An 18,602-nucleotide genomic window follows, 5' to 3' on the forward strand; every position below is an offset into this window, starting at 1 on the left:
GAAAGTTGTACACCTTGCACTTTTCCCCTTCATTTTGGATTCACTTGATCCAACTATCTTTTATGTAATGACACGTGTACAAGTGGCCTAATTTTTTCAAAGGGCTAACTCATAATTTGAGTCTTACTTATTCCTATTTGTAGTAATTCATAAATATTGATCATGTTCTTCATTTTGTCCATATCTCACTTTGCTTAAAATCAACCATTATAAGAGTGCTTTAGGTTGTGTGATTTGTGAAAATGAACCCAACATTTTTAAATTTCGAAGCTAACCCAGCCTTTCCAAACAATCATTAAATGGTGACTTAAAGTGCAAAAACTTTTCATTTTTTTTTTAATCTTTGGAGTTGTATTTAAGGAAATATCCTAACACATTTTTATGAATCTAGAACCTAACATATGAACATCTTGAATTTTGAGCATTGAGCTTTTGAAGAGCAAAATCAAACATCAATAATGCATTACTTGCTTGCATCAACATATAACAAATTGTGCATGATTACTTGCTATATTTAATCTTAATTCTCAATCATTGAATTGATCCATCTAGGAGTTGGGCCAAAGTAGAATCAATCTTGTCTAACAAACTCCCAAATAATGTTCCTAAACTCAAAGCTTCACAAATACAAGTTTTATAGACCTAGAAAAACAACGTCCAAATAACAAAAAAACAACACATAATAGATTCACACAATTAAAATTCAGATCTACACTTGTATATATTGATTTGATACTCATGACAATGTCTAGAAAAATAATAATCCATTTTTAAATTTCAAAACATTTTTTTTGAATTTCTTTAATTTTTTGAGTCACTAACAAATCAAATACATACACCTTGCCCTACTTTTTTTTTATTAATAAGATTCTATCCAAATAAAAAAATTATATCTGTGACATCAGAGCAATGATTTAACAACCTTCAAATAAAAGATCACAATGATTTACCTTCAAATAAAAGAAAGGAGTTGGAGTTGAACCTCCCTTAAGAATATAAATAAATACAAATTTAAGCAGAAGAGGATCGTTAGAGGTGGTCACATGGCGAAGAGTGCAGTCAGACCACGTCCTCCAAAGTATTGGTAATTCAGGTTTAGTGTACAAATTCCAAATAACTTTAACTAACATTACTTATCAAACTGTTAAATGATAAATCAACCTCGTTCCATTTCGGAAACCAATACATCTCACCCTGAATGCAGGTCTCAGAGTATGAAGGGAGAAAAAGTTTAGCCAGCTCCAATCCCATCCAATGACAACAGGCCAAAAAATCCACAAGCCACAAGAAGACAAGAATAATTTACAAAAATGAAGAAAAATGAAAGAGGAGTTGTTCAGATCCCATGGCAGCAAACATCAGGTGGGGGAGGCATATACAGGTATTTCACACGCACTTCCACATCTGTCTCCTTAGGATTTTTTTTCACAACAATCGAACGATTCAATCCGAAAACGCCCTTATGCGGGTTTCCAGCATTTATCCTCAACACCCACCTTCAACTTGTTCTGTTTCAAGCAAAGAAAATTCAGGTCAAAATCGTGAACTATTTAATAGAGTTTTCGAGACATTAAAACAAGGGCATTGGGGTACCATTGAAGAATTAATCCAAGAGTTGACCGCATTTCAGCTAGTTCAGATCATGAAATTGCTACAAAATCCAACTCTAGCCTTCAGACTTTTCAAACTGAGGTCGTCGCAGCAAAATTCTGGGCATTGTTTTATTTCATTCTGTTGCAAGGTTGCTCACATTCTTGCGAAGGAAAATATGTGGGGTCTTGCACAAGATGTGCTTTGTTATTTGGTGCAGAGAAACTTAGGAGTTTTGGTGATTTTTGAGACCTTGTGGAATAGATTCAGTGGTGGGTATTTTTATTCCCATCCTGCAGTTTTTGATTTCCTCTTCAGGGCCCTTGTTAGAACCAAAATGCTTCGCGATGCAGTGAATATATTTTATAGAATGAAGAGTTTGGGTTTAAGGCCTTGTATTCATTCGTTTAATATTTTTTTAAACGTTTTGATTCAACAGAACAGGGCACATATAGCTGTGGAAGCATTGGCAGTTTTGATAGTCAATAACATTGAGCCCAATGTGAGGACTTTTAATACAATCATTAATGCTTCTTGTAAGATAGGAGAGTTTCAGAAAGGGACCGAGTTCATGCAGGAGATGGATAAGTATGGGTGTGAGCCCAATGTATACACTTACAACACACTTATCAATGCGTATTGCAAAGAGGGAAGGTTTCAAGAAGCGTGGAAGCTCTTGTGGATCATGATGGACAGGGGTTGTGGCCCTGATATCACTACTTACAATACTCTTATTGACGGAGCTTGTAAGGTGGGGAATTTGGACACGGCATGCAGGCTTTTGAATGAAATGTTGGAAAAGGATATCATTCCTGATAGGATAACCTATAATACCATCATCTCTGGGCATTGCAAGGCTGGACACACAGAGCAGGTGAACCTTCTCTTGAACGAGATGCTCCAGAAGGGTTTAGTTCCCAACGATTTCACATTTAACACAATCATTGCTTGCTACTACAAGTTTGGCAGAGAAAAGGAGGGAAATAGAATATTAGATTACATGATTGAAAGGAACATACCTCCTGATATATGCACTTACAATGTGCTCATTGCAGGGCATTGTAGAGCTGGACGGATAGAAGAAGCAAGCAGGCTCTTAAATCAACTAATTCGAAATGGTCTTGCTCCAAACAACTTCACTTATAATACAATTATTGCTGGCCACTGCATGGTTGCCGGTACAAGTGTTGCATTCAAACTGTTCAATGATATGGTAAAGAGTGGCCTTTTGCCTGATGTGATTACTTATACTACACTTATAATGGGGTTATGCAAGGAAGGTAGTATGCAGAAGGCACGTTTGCTTTTGAGTGAAATGCTTGTTGAAGGTTTGGTTCCTGACAAAATCATATATACCGTTCTGATTGATGGGCATTTCAAGAATGGTGATATACAGCGAGCTTTCAAGCTGTGGGCAGAAATGGGCAAAAAGGCAATTTTTCCTGATATTATTACTTACACTGCTTTCATAAATGGGCTTTGCAAGATAAGCTACATAGAGGAGGCACATAAATTCTTTACGGAAATGGTAAAACAACACATTTTTCCAAACAATTTCACTTATAACTCATTGATAGATGGACATTGCAAGGAAGGCAATTTATCCTCAGCTTTTGGGCTTGAAAAGGAAATGGTTGAAAATGGGCTTGTGCCTAATGTTGTTATTTTTAATACTCTCATTAATGGACTCTGTAAGCAAGAAATGATAAGTACAGCAAATCGGCTCTGCACTCTCATGCCGAGCAATGGCATGTCCCCTGATGTTTTTACCTACAATATTTTAATTAATGCATACTGTAAGGCAGCTAATATGAAGCAGGTTCTGGAGATCATGGACATGATGTCATGCAGTGGGTGTGCTCCTGATGTTATTACCTACAATACTTGGATAAATGGTCTTTGCATTACAAATAAGACTCATCTAGCTTTTAATCTCCTTGAGAGCCTTGTTGCTACAGGATTTTCTCCAGACATATTCACTTTCAATACAATTTTGGATGGTCTCTGCAATGAATTGCTTGGTCAGGCTGTTATATTGTTAGATAAACTTTTTAAAATGGGTTTTATCCCTGATACCGTATCCTATAATACACTGCTTAGTCATTTTTGTAGCCTTGGCATGGTTGATCAGGCTATGATGTGGTTGGGTAAACTTATGAAAACATTTTTTATTCCCAATGCTATTACATATGAGATATTGAACAATGTTCATTTTGATGGGAAAAAGTCTGCCAATATTCCAAAAAAAGTCACTAGAGAAGGATATCTTTTGCATTGTGTAATGCAGTTAATGATTAACAAGTCACACAGGCAAGAAGGTACTCAGATGCCAAGTGTAACACTTAATGATAATCTGGATGGTGTAATTAGCTTAACTGACATTTATTCTAAGGTTGTACAAGACAAAGACGACGTGCTTTTCTGAGTCTGGTGGGCATCAAGGTGTTTTAAAGAGTGACAATTAGGATGCTTTCACTTGTGACAGGCTGATGGTAAGCTCTAGAGGTGGTCACTTTTGCAAAGGAAAGTCAGAGGCAGATAAACTCTTCAATAGTTGGTCGACTATAAACTGGAAATATGAGAGAGCCACATGAATCAGTTAAAATCAATGATCAAACTTGTCCTCCGCTTACGTATTTCAGATACAAATATCAGCTTGAAGAGATGACGATAACTTTGCATGGTGCCAAAATAATGGGTAAGCCCTCTCAATCTGTTGTTGGTCAAAAGTAATTTTTTTCTTGATGTCAAGAGCTTTGATGGTAAAAGTGATACACTTTTACCTGACATTTCAACATAAATAACATTCAATAATGACTCTGGCCAGAATCACAACAGGTAATGATTTGTTGTATTTGAAACTAGATTAAAATATTGTTTGGTTAAAAAAAGTATAGAAAATGAAATTAGATTTCAGAGTCCAGACAAAATCTAGTCTTCCTCTAAAAAAGTTGAAATTTCAGCTCCACAATTTTTATGCTTGCTTTAGTGCACTGTTTTGAACAAAGTTTACCACAAAGATAAGTTAGACTAAATAATGCCAAAAAGCGTTAAAGTCAAGAAGAAAATAATCCCTTCTTAAACAATAGGGAATTGGTAATTTTTTTACTAAAATGAGAAAGCTGTCGATTCCTCTGGAACTATAACTTGAGCAGGGTACACAGAGGAGTTTTAAGAATATTAATACTTTCTCTCTTCTAAATACATTGAGGTTGATGCTAGTGAAGTAATATTTAGATGTTTCAGCATTACATGCATATGGCACATTGGTCTCTTACGTCATCAGATAACCTGATAATTGAAGTGAGCCAATATTAAACCAAATTTAGTTGAATGTCCATCAGAATTATATTAATCCATCCATATATTAATGGAATGGCACAGCAAACAAGACAGTTCTCAATTTCAATGCAGTTGCTGAAAGGGTCTTGCTTGAGACTGATAAACTCTCCAATCAGTCACTGGGAAGTTTATTGGGTGATCTCCAGATGGACTCTTGGTCACCCTTGCCTATTTGTACTTTGTTTTTGGTGATTTATATGATGCTTAGGACCTGTCAATCAAAAGAAAGGTTCTCACCTTGCAACCTCTTTATAAACAGTCTGAGCCTAAAAAGCCTGACAGAACCTGAGTGATTGATGCCTTTCATAGATTGAGTATGTATTTTCGAATTTGTTGTTTGTAGCTTCAGAAAGAGTTTAAAATGCTGCACTTGGTTTTCCATTTCTAGATTCCCATTCTGTTACTTCTTACAATAGTTTGTGGTTGATATTTTTAAGAATTATTTTTGATTGTCAAGAACCATGATCCACAGCCATCAAAACTCCAATGGTGGCATGCAGTGTTACATGTTTAGATAAATGACAGGGTCAAAATTGACAAGGAGGTCAAGTAGAGCTTCATGAAGAGCCTCAAGAATATATACAGCATGGAAGATGCTGCAACATTTAGGGATCAATGGACATCATCCACTATCTCATCTCTGAAAAAGGATAACATCTTGCTAATGCTTCAATCACTGAAAGGGAGCCTAAAATTGTAGTAGTCTTCTTTGCAGGAGACAAGGTTTTGGGCTCAGATGTGTTCCCTGCTCAATTTTTTCAGGATTTCTGGAATTGATAAAAGTTGATTTGTTTGATGTGGTTGAAGGGTTCCACTCAAATAAGAAGATGCTACAACGATTCAACTGCATAGGGCTGGCTCTCATCCCGAAGAGACAGGGAGCTAATAATTTAGAATTTGTCCACTCAACCTCCTTATGCGATATGACACAGACAATTGTAAAAACATCATTGGGTAGAGATTACAACCATTTCTTAATGAAATTATTTGCCAGATCCTATCCGTTTTCCTCAAGCGTGTCACCAAATCTGAATGCCATAGCATTTCAAGTCATAATCTCTTACCTATACAGGCATAACAGGCTCAGATTGTTTACAAAACTGACATTTCAAAGGCTTTCAACGGATGCAGTTAGAAGCTGTTGCTTTGCACAATGTAAACTTGAACTTTCCTTTCATTCAATGTATCAAGAGTTGCATTTAGGCCTTACACTCACTTTAGTAATTACTGACATACTAGGTAACCAGTTAGCCTCATCCTAAGCATCGAGGCAAGGGGTTTCTCTCTCACCTTGTGCATCTATCATAACATGTGAAGGGTTAAATAAGTCTTTGTAATCACGAGAAATAAATAAACTCCATGAATTTTAAGATTCTGGAAACAAGGTACAAATACACAGAATTTCAATTTGGGAATAATACACTCCTCTCCTAAGTAATCTGAAAAATAACTTGTACTCTCAAAATAATGTGGACCTGTTTTCAGATAGATTTGTGCCAAGTAACAAATGCAAAAAATTCTGTTGTTTTTGTTTTTCAACATGACATCTCCAAGTAGAAGGTTCATTCTACAATTACTTGGTGCTATGGGGACACAGCTACCAACGATATATCTAGGCTTCCCTTTATGCACTAAGCCTTTAGGTTTTACTCCACAGATCAAATTGGATTCCAATATCTAAAATAAATGGCAGCATTGGCATTCAGATGGTTAACTGTGACAGTGTGCATTCAACTAATCTAGGTAGTTATGGATTCTATGCTGGTATATTTGCTCTCCCTTCCATGCCTCTTGAAAATGGTGAAAGAGGTCCACAAAATCCTCAAACATATCTGTTCCTTTGATTAAATTTATCGTACTCAACAGAGGGCTCTCTATTATCAGGTTTAGCCAGAATCCTGGCCGAATCCAAATTGGAGGGTCCAAACTAAGTTTGGCCAGGATTATGCCCTGGACCTCTAGGTTTGGCTTGGGTATATTCAGATGTACCGGGGCCAAAGCCATAGGCACAGTGCAGAACTCTGGCCAAACCCAGTGAGAACCCAGCCAACAAAACATAAAAGGTCATTTTTCTTTGCTGAAAAAAGCCAAAAAAATCCTAACTGTAAAAAACTATATCCGAGTCAATTAACAACACATAAAACACACAAAAGCAAAACAGCTAAGGGGAGTGGCACCGACACTGCTTGTGGTTCTAATCATTGTTTTAAAACTAAGTGAGTAGTTGCCAACTTCATGAGTACTTGTGAGTTTCTACAGTAAATGAGCAATTCACCCACATTCTGTGAGAAAAGTTTGCCATAGAAGCTCATGAATTTTCACAAGTTACAGTATGTCTCTGCCCAGACTTGCTTGGACTATGTGAATCTGATAGTAGAACGCGACTGCTGCAGAAACAACCAAAGTCCCTGAATAAAACACTTATTTTTTGTCATTTATATCATCAGCAATTTGAATCTCAGCAGCATGAATTGATTATTAGGTGATTGGAAGGATTTATTGGTGGTTGGTTAAAAGCTATGTTGCAGGGTTTGTCAGAGCAGGTGTGGGTACTGCTGATGTGTTTTTTATGACAGCGTCGAACACAGAATAAAGTTGCCTAATGGTCACTTTACTCTCTCTTGATCAAAGTACGATTGTATGCTAAGATTGCAATAAGTTCATACGATTGACTCCAAGGTTCCTATATGCATCGGACATGACTCAGTCGGCTGATGTGATATGCTGGTAATCCAAGGCAACTTATGTTCGAATCATTCTTTCACCTCTTTGCTGTGGCTGGAACTTCATCATTGGATATGGCGATTCTGTGATGCTTTTTCTTCGGATGAACTAAGCTGAAATAAACTAAAAATAAAGGGAAGGGGTTAGAAGGATCTAAATCTACTCCTCAGGGCAGTGATATCAATAGATAATGTTTTAGTGGACAAATTCCAAATAAACCAAGCTTTGCTTCACCAAGTTTAACTACAACTCCGCAAGAACCGGTGCAATCTTTTGAGGACGTTGAAGGATTTTCACATTGAGAAAGTGCATTTGAATACCCAATACAGTGCAATCCAAACGACTATTCACAATTGAACTTAGCACAAATTTGGTGGCTTAGGCTATCTTTACATTGCAACTTTTAATCAACAAGATGCAAAAAGTATGAACCATGGAAATTCATCAAACACCATTACATTCTCCATTGAAATCAAAGCACTATACTACTTCTACTCTAAGTGAGGAAGGTGAAACCTTGAAAGTTTTGAAAAATAACTTAAGTGGATACCATCAGAGAACAATGTTTCACTTTTATTATCTCAAAATTTATCGCAACAATTTCATACAAATCTCCCTTCTTTACAAATGAAGGGATCACCCCCTTATATAGGCCTTCAACCATGATTACATGCAAAACCCTAATCAAGGTTTGCCCTAAAAGATTCTCCACACATGATGCAACAAGGTGGGAATATTCACTAAATGCCCATTAAACCCACTAACAATAAATTTCTGCATGCCCAAAATGGCATCCACTTGTGCATTAAATGCACCATTTCTTCCAAATTCGCCCAATACATCATAAATGCAATAAATATTCATCCATGCAAAATCGCCCATGATGCCATAAATGCACCATCATCTCTCGAGTGCGACGGCTGCATGCAAAAAGAATTAGCCATAATACTTTAAATGTGATGGCTACATGCAAAAAGATATCCCACTACCTCAACATGCGTTGACCTAGCTGTCACTTGGCGAGAAACCCTTGGAGAGAAAATTTATAGAGAAAAAATTTAATCCAAGAAGAATTTTCTCGAAATTTTGAATCTGCCTTGTCTTGGAGGAGATTTTCATTAATTTTCAACATCTCCTATTTTTGAGGGATTTTTTTAAATTAGGGTTTCGAGGTGCAGGAGAGAGAAAATTCTCTTACTAAGCCAAATCTGATTTTTTTTTGAAATTCGGACGAATTTTGATGCTTGAAATGGGATTTTTCAAAATTTTTCCTTGACATCCTCCATTTGGCACCCCACAACCACCTTGGGCACTATTTTCATACCTTGGAGGGATTTCGTCCTTTTTTGCATTTCCTTGGCACCCTCATTCTAGCGCCTCATGCTTGTCTTGGGCGCTAAAACACTGAAGTGGAGGAATTCTTGAGTTTGATGTCTTTTCCATGACCCCCCTTCTTTGGCACCCTCAACTGGGCTTGGGCGCTAAAACACTGTAGTGGAGGAATTTATCCTTTGAGCACTTTTTCCATGACCCCCTTCATTTGGCGCCCATACCTGACCTTGGGCGCTAAAACATCTTCATGGAGGAATTTCGATAGACACTGGCTTTTCCTGCATACCCCCTATTTGGCGCCCAACTCTAGGGTTGGGCGGATTTTTGGCATGGTGCAGAGGAAAATTCCTGCACACCCTAAGTTTGGTGCTCTCCTAACAACTTGGGCGCTAGATTGGCATGATCAAGGAAAACTTGTCATTGAGGAAATTCCTCCATGACCATGATCTGGCGCCCACTTCTTTTGTCATGCATTTCATTGCCTTCCAAAATTTTCAACCTGACTTGGCCATTTTTCAATCGTTTCTGGATCAGGATGCCATATTTGGAATTGAAGTGATTTTTTCTGCCAGACTTGGAGGATTTTCAATGTTTTCCACTTCTGGAATGGGAGTTCACACTTAGCCATTTTCGCTCAGAAGCCTGCCTTTTCAAACTTTTTGGATTTAGAAATGTTCAGGAATGCTCAGTCTTTAGTGTCAGGAGCCTTGCCTGTTGATGAACCTGCCAGAAATAGACTTACTATAAATACTAAGTACTTCAAAATGTTAAGATTAGGGCAAAATAGGACGAGACAACACTTACTAAAAATATAAACTTCCTTAACATAGAAACTGCTAAAAATAGTAATTTTGATTTTTAGCAAAATTAGACCAATTCGGAAGGCAGTGAAATCCCTAAAAAATAGGAATTTTCTATAAATAGAAATTTGCTTAGAATTCGCTCAAATTTCACAGGTAGGTTCCTTAAAAGGTCCTTATTCTAATGCCATGTTTAGTTTTTTTCAAAACCCTAAGGAAAAGGCCTCAAATCCAAGTCTGAAGGGCAAAACCCTAAAATGGACAAAATAGGCTCTAGACTTGGCCAAATTTGCTCAAACGAGCTGCAGACTCGATCAAACTGACCCCCAAACACTTGCAAACTAGGGAGATCGAAGGGATTCTTGCGAAAAGATCCAGAGAAACAAAACCAAAATACCAAGAGGACCTAAAAAGTAGGGAGTCCCCGTTTGCAATGGGGCGATGTGTGAAAACATCACAATAGGTGCCCAAACCGGGTTCGCTTTGAGGCTCGCCCAAGGTATGCCCTAGGTGCGTTGTGGGTGCATGCACACAGACCTAGGTGTGAACCTGGGGGTAAACCCACAGTCCTAGTGTGTGGGTCACTTAAAAAGTAACTTTTTTGATTAAAAAAACATTTTTTTTGTTTCTAAACCCTAATCCGACCCATAAAGCAACATTTCACTCTCATTTTCTCATTTTGTGACTTCATTCTTCCTTTTTCTCATTTTGGCATTTTGAAAGGCAGCTGCTTATTTTCAAAGGAGATTGATCGCGTAGTGCTTGAGGAAGGACTAGAGCTTGCACAAAGGAGATTCAATCATCTAAGGTAAGCATTTAACACTATTCTTTAGTCTTTTAATGAATTTTTTCAAGTTTTTTTTAATAATTTTTTTAGAAAAAGAGAAACAAGTTCTACTATTTGTTATAACGTTTTTTTATACTTTCATTAGCTTGTACATAGTGGAAGATTGCATTTATTTGTTTTTTCTAATTTAAAATTGTGTAGTTTCTTATAATAGCGAAAAGAATGGCAACTAGTTCGATTTCAGTGAGTGGGGGTCCAAACCAGAAATTTAAAATTGATAAAGGATCTCCTTTAAGGAATCATACTAGAATGCTTGAACAACCTCCAAGAGGTGGGGGATATATTTGGAATTGAAATTAAATAAAACCAATTATAGGAGCTTGTATTATCGAGTGAAACTTCACTTTTGTGGCTCTCTTGGGAAAGGGATTAAAATGTGTGAAGGGCTAGATAAGAAGGGGTTGTTTGCCACACAAATAGCGGGATTCATTAGAGAACAAGAAGATGTTGATAGTATGGCAGAGAGAGCAAATCTAAGAGCTCGTTCGTCCGCAAAGAAAAAAACAATGACTTTACCCATAGATCATCAACCAATAATGGCCTCCCAACATCCTTTCTTGGAGATACCCTCTATGCAAGCTGAAGTAGAAAATTCCAATCTTTCCTAAAAAAGAGGCCCATCGGACAAGGTATTTAAAATGGAAGCAAGAGATATTGCAAAGCAAAAAATTGCACATTGCATCTATGTCAATGGTCTTCCTTTCAACTTGGTGTTATCACCAGATTGGCGCGAAATGGTGGTAGCAATCAATAGTGCACCTCCTGGTTTCACAAGTCCTAGGTATGAAAAGGTGCGCATCACCTTAATGGGTAGAGAAGAATTTTGCAGAGACATCACTCAAACCGATTAGAGATTCTTGGGTTGAATTGGGAGTTTCTATTGTTTCTGATGGATGGAAAGATTGCAAAAACCATTTATTAATAAATGTTATTGTAGTGTCTCCTAAAGGGGCAATGTTTTTGAGGGCGGTCGATTGTGAAGGGCAACTCAAAGATGCATAATTCATTTTCAAAATCCTCATTGAGTCCATAGAGATGGTGGGTCACGAAAATGTTGTCCAAATCTTAGAAACAATGCATAGGTTTGTAGGGTTGCAGGTGCTTTGGTTGAGCAAAGATATGGCCACTTTTTTTGGACCCCATGCATTGTACACTCCCTTAATTTGGTGATGCAACCAATTGGCACTCAAATAGAGTGGGTGAAACAAATATACCAAGAGAGTGAGGAGATCCAGATGTTTGTGATACCACCTTATGTCACAAGCCATTTTAAGGAGTTTCTTGAGGTTAGAATTGTTGAAGGTAAATTTAATTAATTAATTTATTTTTATTTATGCCATGTTTAATATGTATATAATATTTTTAAATGTGTTATTAACATATTTTTTACATGATCCTAGTTTGCTAAGACTCGATTTGCATCACATACAATAATGATGAGATGACTTTTGAAGGTGAAAGAGTTTGGCATGTTTATCTTAGGAAAAGATCATAGTCCTTGTGTTGTTGATGATCAATCCAAAATGGATGCTACTACATGGTGGTACCTCCATGGTCAAGATTGTTTGTTCCTCCAACCTCTTGCAATCAAGATTCTATCACAAGTAAGTTTTTTTAACCTTTTATTTTTAACATTTATATTGTAGACTTTAGCACTTAACATTCTTTAATTTATTTTGCATTTTTTATTTTTAAGTTTTGTTGGTTTTCTCTCCAATTTCAACAGTTTGCAAGTTCTTCTTTCGCCGAACAGAATTGGAATACATACTCCTTTATCCACTTAGTGAAGCGTAACTGGTTGGCTGCAAATAAAGCAGAAGACTTGGTTTATGTTCATTCCAATTTGCATCTTCTATCACATAAGGAACACCGATACGGGGATGGGTCAATGAAGCATTGGGATGTAACCCTTGAGTGTATCAACTCAGATACAACTATTGATGATCTTATTAAAGTCACTATGGCTGATGATGATGAGATACCTACACATGATGCACCTAGTGTAAATGGCATTGGTTTGGGTTCAAACGATTTTGAACTTGAAGAAAATGATGATGATCTTGATCTATATCCTTTTGATGATTGATGAAGAAAGCAGACAATTATTATTTTTGATTGTCAATTTTGTAATTGTAATGATTTTCGTTTGAATCGTGAACCTAGACATATATGATACTTTGATATATATTATATGGCATGTGACATAATATGATAATATTGAAATTCTGAACTATCAATTGGCATTTGGCATTGGTCAATGATGAAGTATCAAAATGTATTTAGTTTTATAATTCTGTATATTTCTTTATATATATATATATACAAAATAAATTGCTTGTACCCATGTATCAGGTTCTCGTACCTGAACCCAAACCGGTTACTTAGGTAAAAAGTGATAAAATATTGAAAAATAGCATATGCTATGGAGGTCCTGTGATCTTGAAGGCCTTGATTTGCACTTGATTGCAAAGGCTATGCCCCTTGACCCAATCCTATATTGCAATGGATCCCATGAGGGATGATGCTGCTCCTAGACACTCACTCTGGTTTTGAAAAACAAAAAATATAAATTAGAGTCATGTGATTCCCACAGTCCATCATGTAGGACAAGAATATAAATATACAATCCTTTAAGGATTGTATATTTATGTTTATATATTTTCTTTCATTTATATTTTTTTTGTTTATATATTTTCATTCATTTATATTTTTTTTGTTTATATATTTTCTTTCGTTTATATTTATTTGCAGTATTTGCTATTTATGTACTTGGTTTAGCATTATATTCTTTCTGGTTTTTATTAGTCATATTTTTATTCTATATATGTTTTTTACGTGCTTATTCTCCTTATTTTGTTTACCTAATATTTAGGTTGTTTGTTTATTCATAATCAAATATGTAATATATAAATATATATGTATATGTTTATTTGATTGCGGTTGATATAATTTTTGTATTTTATGTTTTTTTTGTTGGGTTCTTTTTGTGTTAATTTAAGTTAATTTGGTTTTAGTCTTATATATCTTTATTAGGTTGTTTTATGTTTTTATGATACATATGTATATGTAATTTTTAAAGTGAAGTTCTATGTTTTTTATTAATTATTTGCCCCCTATTTCCCTATCATCTAAGTCCTAGAACCTTTCCCCCTGCCTCTATTTTATCTCTTAAGTCTGCAGCTTTCTCATTTCTGCTCTCTATCTATTGCTTTCATCCTAATGATGGATCATGTAGTATGATCCAAAACAGTGATGATGAAAAGGTTTCACACAGTTTAAATCTAAAAAATATAAATTCTAATGGTCTGCATTGGATGGAAGTTGGAACAATGATATTTGTTTTGTTTAAACTTTATTTGGCTTGAAAAAAAAAAATATTGTTTTTTCTATTTTTATTAATATTTCAGCAGTTTCAGTTTTCCAAATTTTTTCCAATTAAATTGGGATTAATTGTATTCCATTTATACCTTTGGTTTGCTGAGTCAATTTCAATTCGAAATACTACGATTGAAATCAACTTATTTGTTCTCTGAATTCATTCTTTATGCTTCTAATGCATTACTTGAGTTTGTTTTGTTTATTTATGTAATTAGTTTTATTTGCTGAGTTTGTTATGTTCCTATGGTTTAAATGCTGATTAATTTATCTCAGAGAGTGGGTTTGAATTGAAGCTCACAACACACACAACATCCAAAACATTCACATTCACTGTAGTAGAAATCAAATAACAACGGAAATATAAACTCAAAATGAGATGGCTCTGTGAATTTTTCCGCAAAAATATCCAGACATCGAGTGGCAGAAATGATTCTTTGGGCAAACAAAATATGCAGTTTCGGCTGGCAATTTGGGGAACTGGGCTCCCCTTCCTCAGATGAAATCAGAATGGCAGATGGTGAAATCCGGGAGATATCAGAAGGCAGTGAGGAAGTGCTTACCGTTTTCTAGGGCTGGAAGATTCAATGGTAAACAGAATATCCTCCGCCTGGAAGGCTCTTTCAGGCCGATCATCTCCAATAGATTCACCCATTTACAAAATCTTGAGGGAGGTTTTTTAAAACCGGTTCCCCGAAACAAGCCAAAAAAAAATATCGAGAACTTGGATAGCTGAAGATCGGGTATTAATAATGCTAGACCTTAGATATATGAGGAGGGATGTAAGAAACCCAAATTTCTGCCTCCTTCCAAACCCATGGAGGCGAATTCAAATTTGGAAACAAACCCTAAATCAGAAAAGAAAAATGTACTGGAAATCAATGATAGTCTGGTTGAAAGGATTCAACAAACATGCAAAATATTTGGGGTTTTTGCCAGATGGTGTGGACTTGGAGTCCCGACAGAGGTAATTGCAGATTGGTTCAGATCTTCCTTGAATCGGATAGCGAGTATTGCTATCTTGTCTGAGGGTTTTTTATATATTGATTGCGGAAATGCCAAGCATAAGAATGAATTCTTAACAGGTAAATCTCCGACTTTTAAAGGCTTTGGTTTTAAATTTTTAGGTTGGCAACCTGCTTTCAATCCAAGTAAATTAAAATCATTTAAAGTAGATAGACCGGTTTTGATCCCTAACTTACTAGTAGAATTAATGGATAAAGAATTTATCAGGAAAATAGGTAATCATTTAGGAAAATTCGTAGAGATTAGTGGCAAAGGCCGAATGTATTCAGACTGTGTATTAATAGTTAATATGGATATTAATGTTAATTCACTCAACCCTATTGAAATCAGAACTAGGGAGTCGACCTTCCTAATTTACCCCAAAATTTATAGAGGGATTTTAGATCTAGATTTAGCAGTCGAACCGATCTCAGGTATTTTACCCTTTCAAAAAAACCCTAGGGAAGACCCTAAGCTAGATATTTGTTTCAATACGGAAAAGGGAGGGTTTTTGATTAAGGATAGCTTTTTCCCGACAGGGCAGTCTGATGAGGTAGAAGAAGGGGAAATTGTGGGTGATAAGAGCATGGCTGAGGGAGTGAATCCCTCTCCCTTGCTATCCCATAAGGCTATTTTGACGGAAGGAGAGGGTAGGGATACTGACACAAAGGAGGAAAAGAGTTGTTGTGTCCATGACGAGGTAGGAATGGGAAAATTTAGAAATTTATCTAATGATAATAAGGATAAAATCAATCTTGACGGCGATTGTCGGGCTGCGGGTGAGGTGGGGGAGTCGAATCCTATTCGTGAACAGGATGTTGGTGCGATAGTCTGGGGTAGTCTGGAAGAAAACGGTTCCCCCCAATTGTTGGAGGCTCTTGACAGATTGGAAAAGGCTGAGCAAGAGGAGGATTTGGTTCGTAAAGAAGAGGAGGTGAATTGCATTATCAACTATTTATGCGATTCAGTTACTGAGGACATCCTGAAGAATTTATTGGATGAAATAGTAGATAGAGAAGAGTTAGAATCACAAAAAAGGTTGTTGATGAACGGGATAACGAATTTTATCAAACCTCCAAAGGTCACGGATATGGAGACCCTTATAATGGAGTTAAATGACAAAGAAAATGGTGAAACTTTTGAAGCATTAGGAATTGAACAATGGGTTGGGGAGAAGGTTACACCGGATTGTGCAAAACATTGAAAGAAGAGAGGTAGGAAATTCCTATGGAGTTGAGAGCTAATGATGGAATAGCTGAAGGTCAGGTTAAACTTACGGATATGTTTCATGCAGGGAAGGGGAAGGTCCTTCCCACAGCACCATGAAAATATTATCATGGAATGTTAGGGGTTTAAATGCCCCTAACAAGCAATAGATTGTTAAACACTGTCTATCCACATATAGTTCTGATTTAGTTATGATACAAGAAACCGAACTAGAGAAAGATGACTTAGCCTCTTTTGGTAAACGATTAGGCTTTAGACATATTACGAGAGTACCAACCATTGTAGTCTCTGGAGGTCTGGCCATGATTTGGGATCCTTGCAATATTGGGTTCTCATTATTAGAAACTCATGGCAATTGGATTAGTGGCAGAGTTACCGGTTTTAAACATAAACTAGATTTTCTCATCATTAATGTTTATGGACCGATACTAAATGAGGACAAAAGAAGGGTTTGGAAGGAAATTGAGGAATTCGTAAGTAGTACCCAGGAACAGACTTGCATCATAGGAGGTGACTTCAATGCTATTATTTATCAATTTGAGAAACGAGGAGGCAAAGGCAAAACCTCTAGAGCTACTTTAGACTTTGTAGATTGGATCCATTGCAGTGGCTTGGTAGAGATTAACATGGTTAAGGATGCCTTTACCTGGAACAACAGAAGGTTAGGTTTTAGTAATATCGCAGAAAAATTAGATAGGTTCTTTGTATCAGGCAGTCTCATCAACTTTCCGTATACCTTGGAAGCAACAATCTTACCCTTCTCGGGCTCGGATCACTTTCCGATTCAACTTAACATTCTTGTGGATTCAGGACCAAGAAGATGTCCTTTCAAATTCAAACAGATGTGGTTGAGAGATGATAATATTCTTAGGCTTTTAGAGGAATGGTGGAAGGAGACAAAGGTCTCTGGGTTCGGGATCTTTAAGGTAGTCAATAAGCTTAAGATTATAAAGCAAAAGCTTATACTGTGGAATAGGGAACACTTTGGTAATATATTTGACAAGAAGGCTCAGGTGGAAGCAGAGTTAGTGGAAGTAAACGAAGCCGTCATGTTGAAAGGAATGGATGAAGCTCTGTTTCTCAGAGAAAAGAAATTCCTTCTTGAACAAGAAAATATTCTTACAAAAGAGGAGGTATTTTGGAAACAAAAATCCAGGGAATCATGGCTGGATGAGGGGGATAAGAATACTAAATTCTTTCATAATAGTGTCAAACTTAGGAGAGTCATTAACACAATCTCTAAGATTAAGATTAATAATGGCTCTGAGGTGGAGGATCCTAAGCTCATCTCCAGGGAAGCAGTAGATTTTTTTTCCAACATTCTCAACATAGATTTGAGCCCTCATCGCTCAGATCAAGACAAGTTTCTAAAATTTATACCAAAATTACTAAGTAAGGAACAAACTTATAGTTTGATTGCAAAATTCTCTTTATCAGAAGTAGAAGTAGCTCTAATGCAGATGAATCCAGATAAATCCCTCTGTGCGGATGGCTTTCCGACTAGTTTTTTTCAGAAGTGCTGGCCCTTCATAGGGGAGGAGGTGACGAGTGCTCTTGAGGGTATGAGGAATTCAGGTAATATTCTCAAAGAAATTAATAATACTTTCTTGGCCCTCATCCTGGAGAAGGAGAAGCCTGAATATTTTGATGAGTTCAGACCAATTGCACTGTGTAACACCATCTATAAGCTTTTTACTAAGGCATTAGTTAATACGCTTCAGAAACTCCTTCCTCTTTTGATTAGTGAGGAACAAACGGGTTTTGTTCCTGGAAGGTCTATTTATGATGGGGTTATTATAGCACAGGAGGCTATACATTCTGTCCAGAAGAATGGAGCCCCTAGCATGCTCTAAAAACTAGACATTAGAAAAGCCTACGACAAGGTGGACTGGAGATTCTTGTGCAAATGCCTAGAAGCCTTTGGATTCCCCTCTTCAGGAATTAACTTGATATTTGAATGCATTTGGACACCTAAATTCTTAGTGTTAGTTAATGGAACTCCAGAGGGCTTTTTTAGCTCTTCCAAGGGTCTAAGACAAGGAGATCCTTTATCCCCTTTCCTTTTCATCATCATGGCGGAATCTCTGGGTAGAGCTATTTCTAGAGCAAGGGAAAGCAGTTAGATCTCAGGAATTAGAATTACTAGCAACCTAGATCCTACCACACACCAACAATTTGTGGATGATACTATGTTATATGGGTTCAGTGATATGGGAGAAGCGAGAGCTTATAAGCAGATCCTAGACTCTTACTCTAAGGCTTTTGGACAAGAAATTAACCCAATTAAATTTGAAGTCTTCTTTTTTAACACTAAGGTATGCTTACAACAAGACATCTGCAAAGTTTTGAATTTTAATATG

The 18,602-nt window shown here is 36.6% G+C and overlaps 1 protein-coding gene across 6 annotated transcripts in view; it reads left to right on the forward strand.

The window, feature by feature from the left end:
* Nucleotides 1-1,093: 1,093 nt before the first annotated feature.
* Nucleotides 1,094-18,602, forward strand: part of LOC131078897 (pentatricopeptide repeat-containing protein At1g63330) — a 68,726-nt gene continuing 51,217 nt past the window's right edge. For all 6 annotated transcript variants that reach the window (XM_058016722.2, XM_058016724.2, XM_058016721.2 and 3 more), the window contains exon 1: nucleotides 1,094-4,288. In XM_058016722.2, coding sequence (XP_057872705.1) covers nucleotides 1,346-4,015 — 2,670 coding nt within the window. In that variant the 5' untranslated portion in view covers nucleotides 1,094-1,345 and the 3' untranslated portion in view covers nucleotides 4,016-4,288. The remainder of the gene's footprint in view (nucleotides 4,289-18,602) is intronic.

The sequence above is a fragment of the Cryptomeria japonica genome, chromosome 2, assembly GCF_030272615.1.
Source record: "Cryptomeria japonica chromosome 2, Sugi_1.0, whole genome shotgun sequence".
Taxonomy (NCBI): domain Eukaryota; kingdom Viridiplantae; phylum Streptophyta; class Pinopsida; order Cupressales; family Cupressaceae; genus Cryptomeria; species Cryptomeria japonica.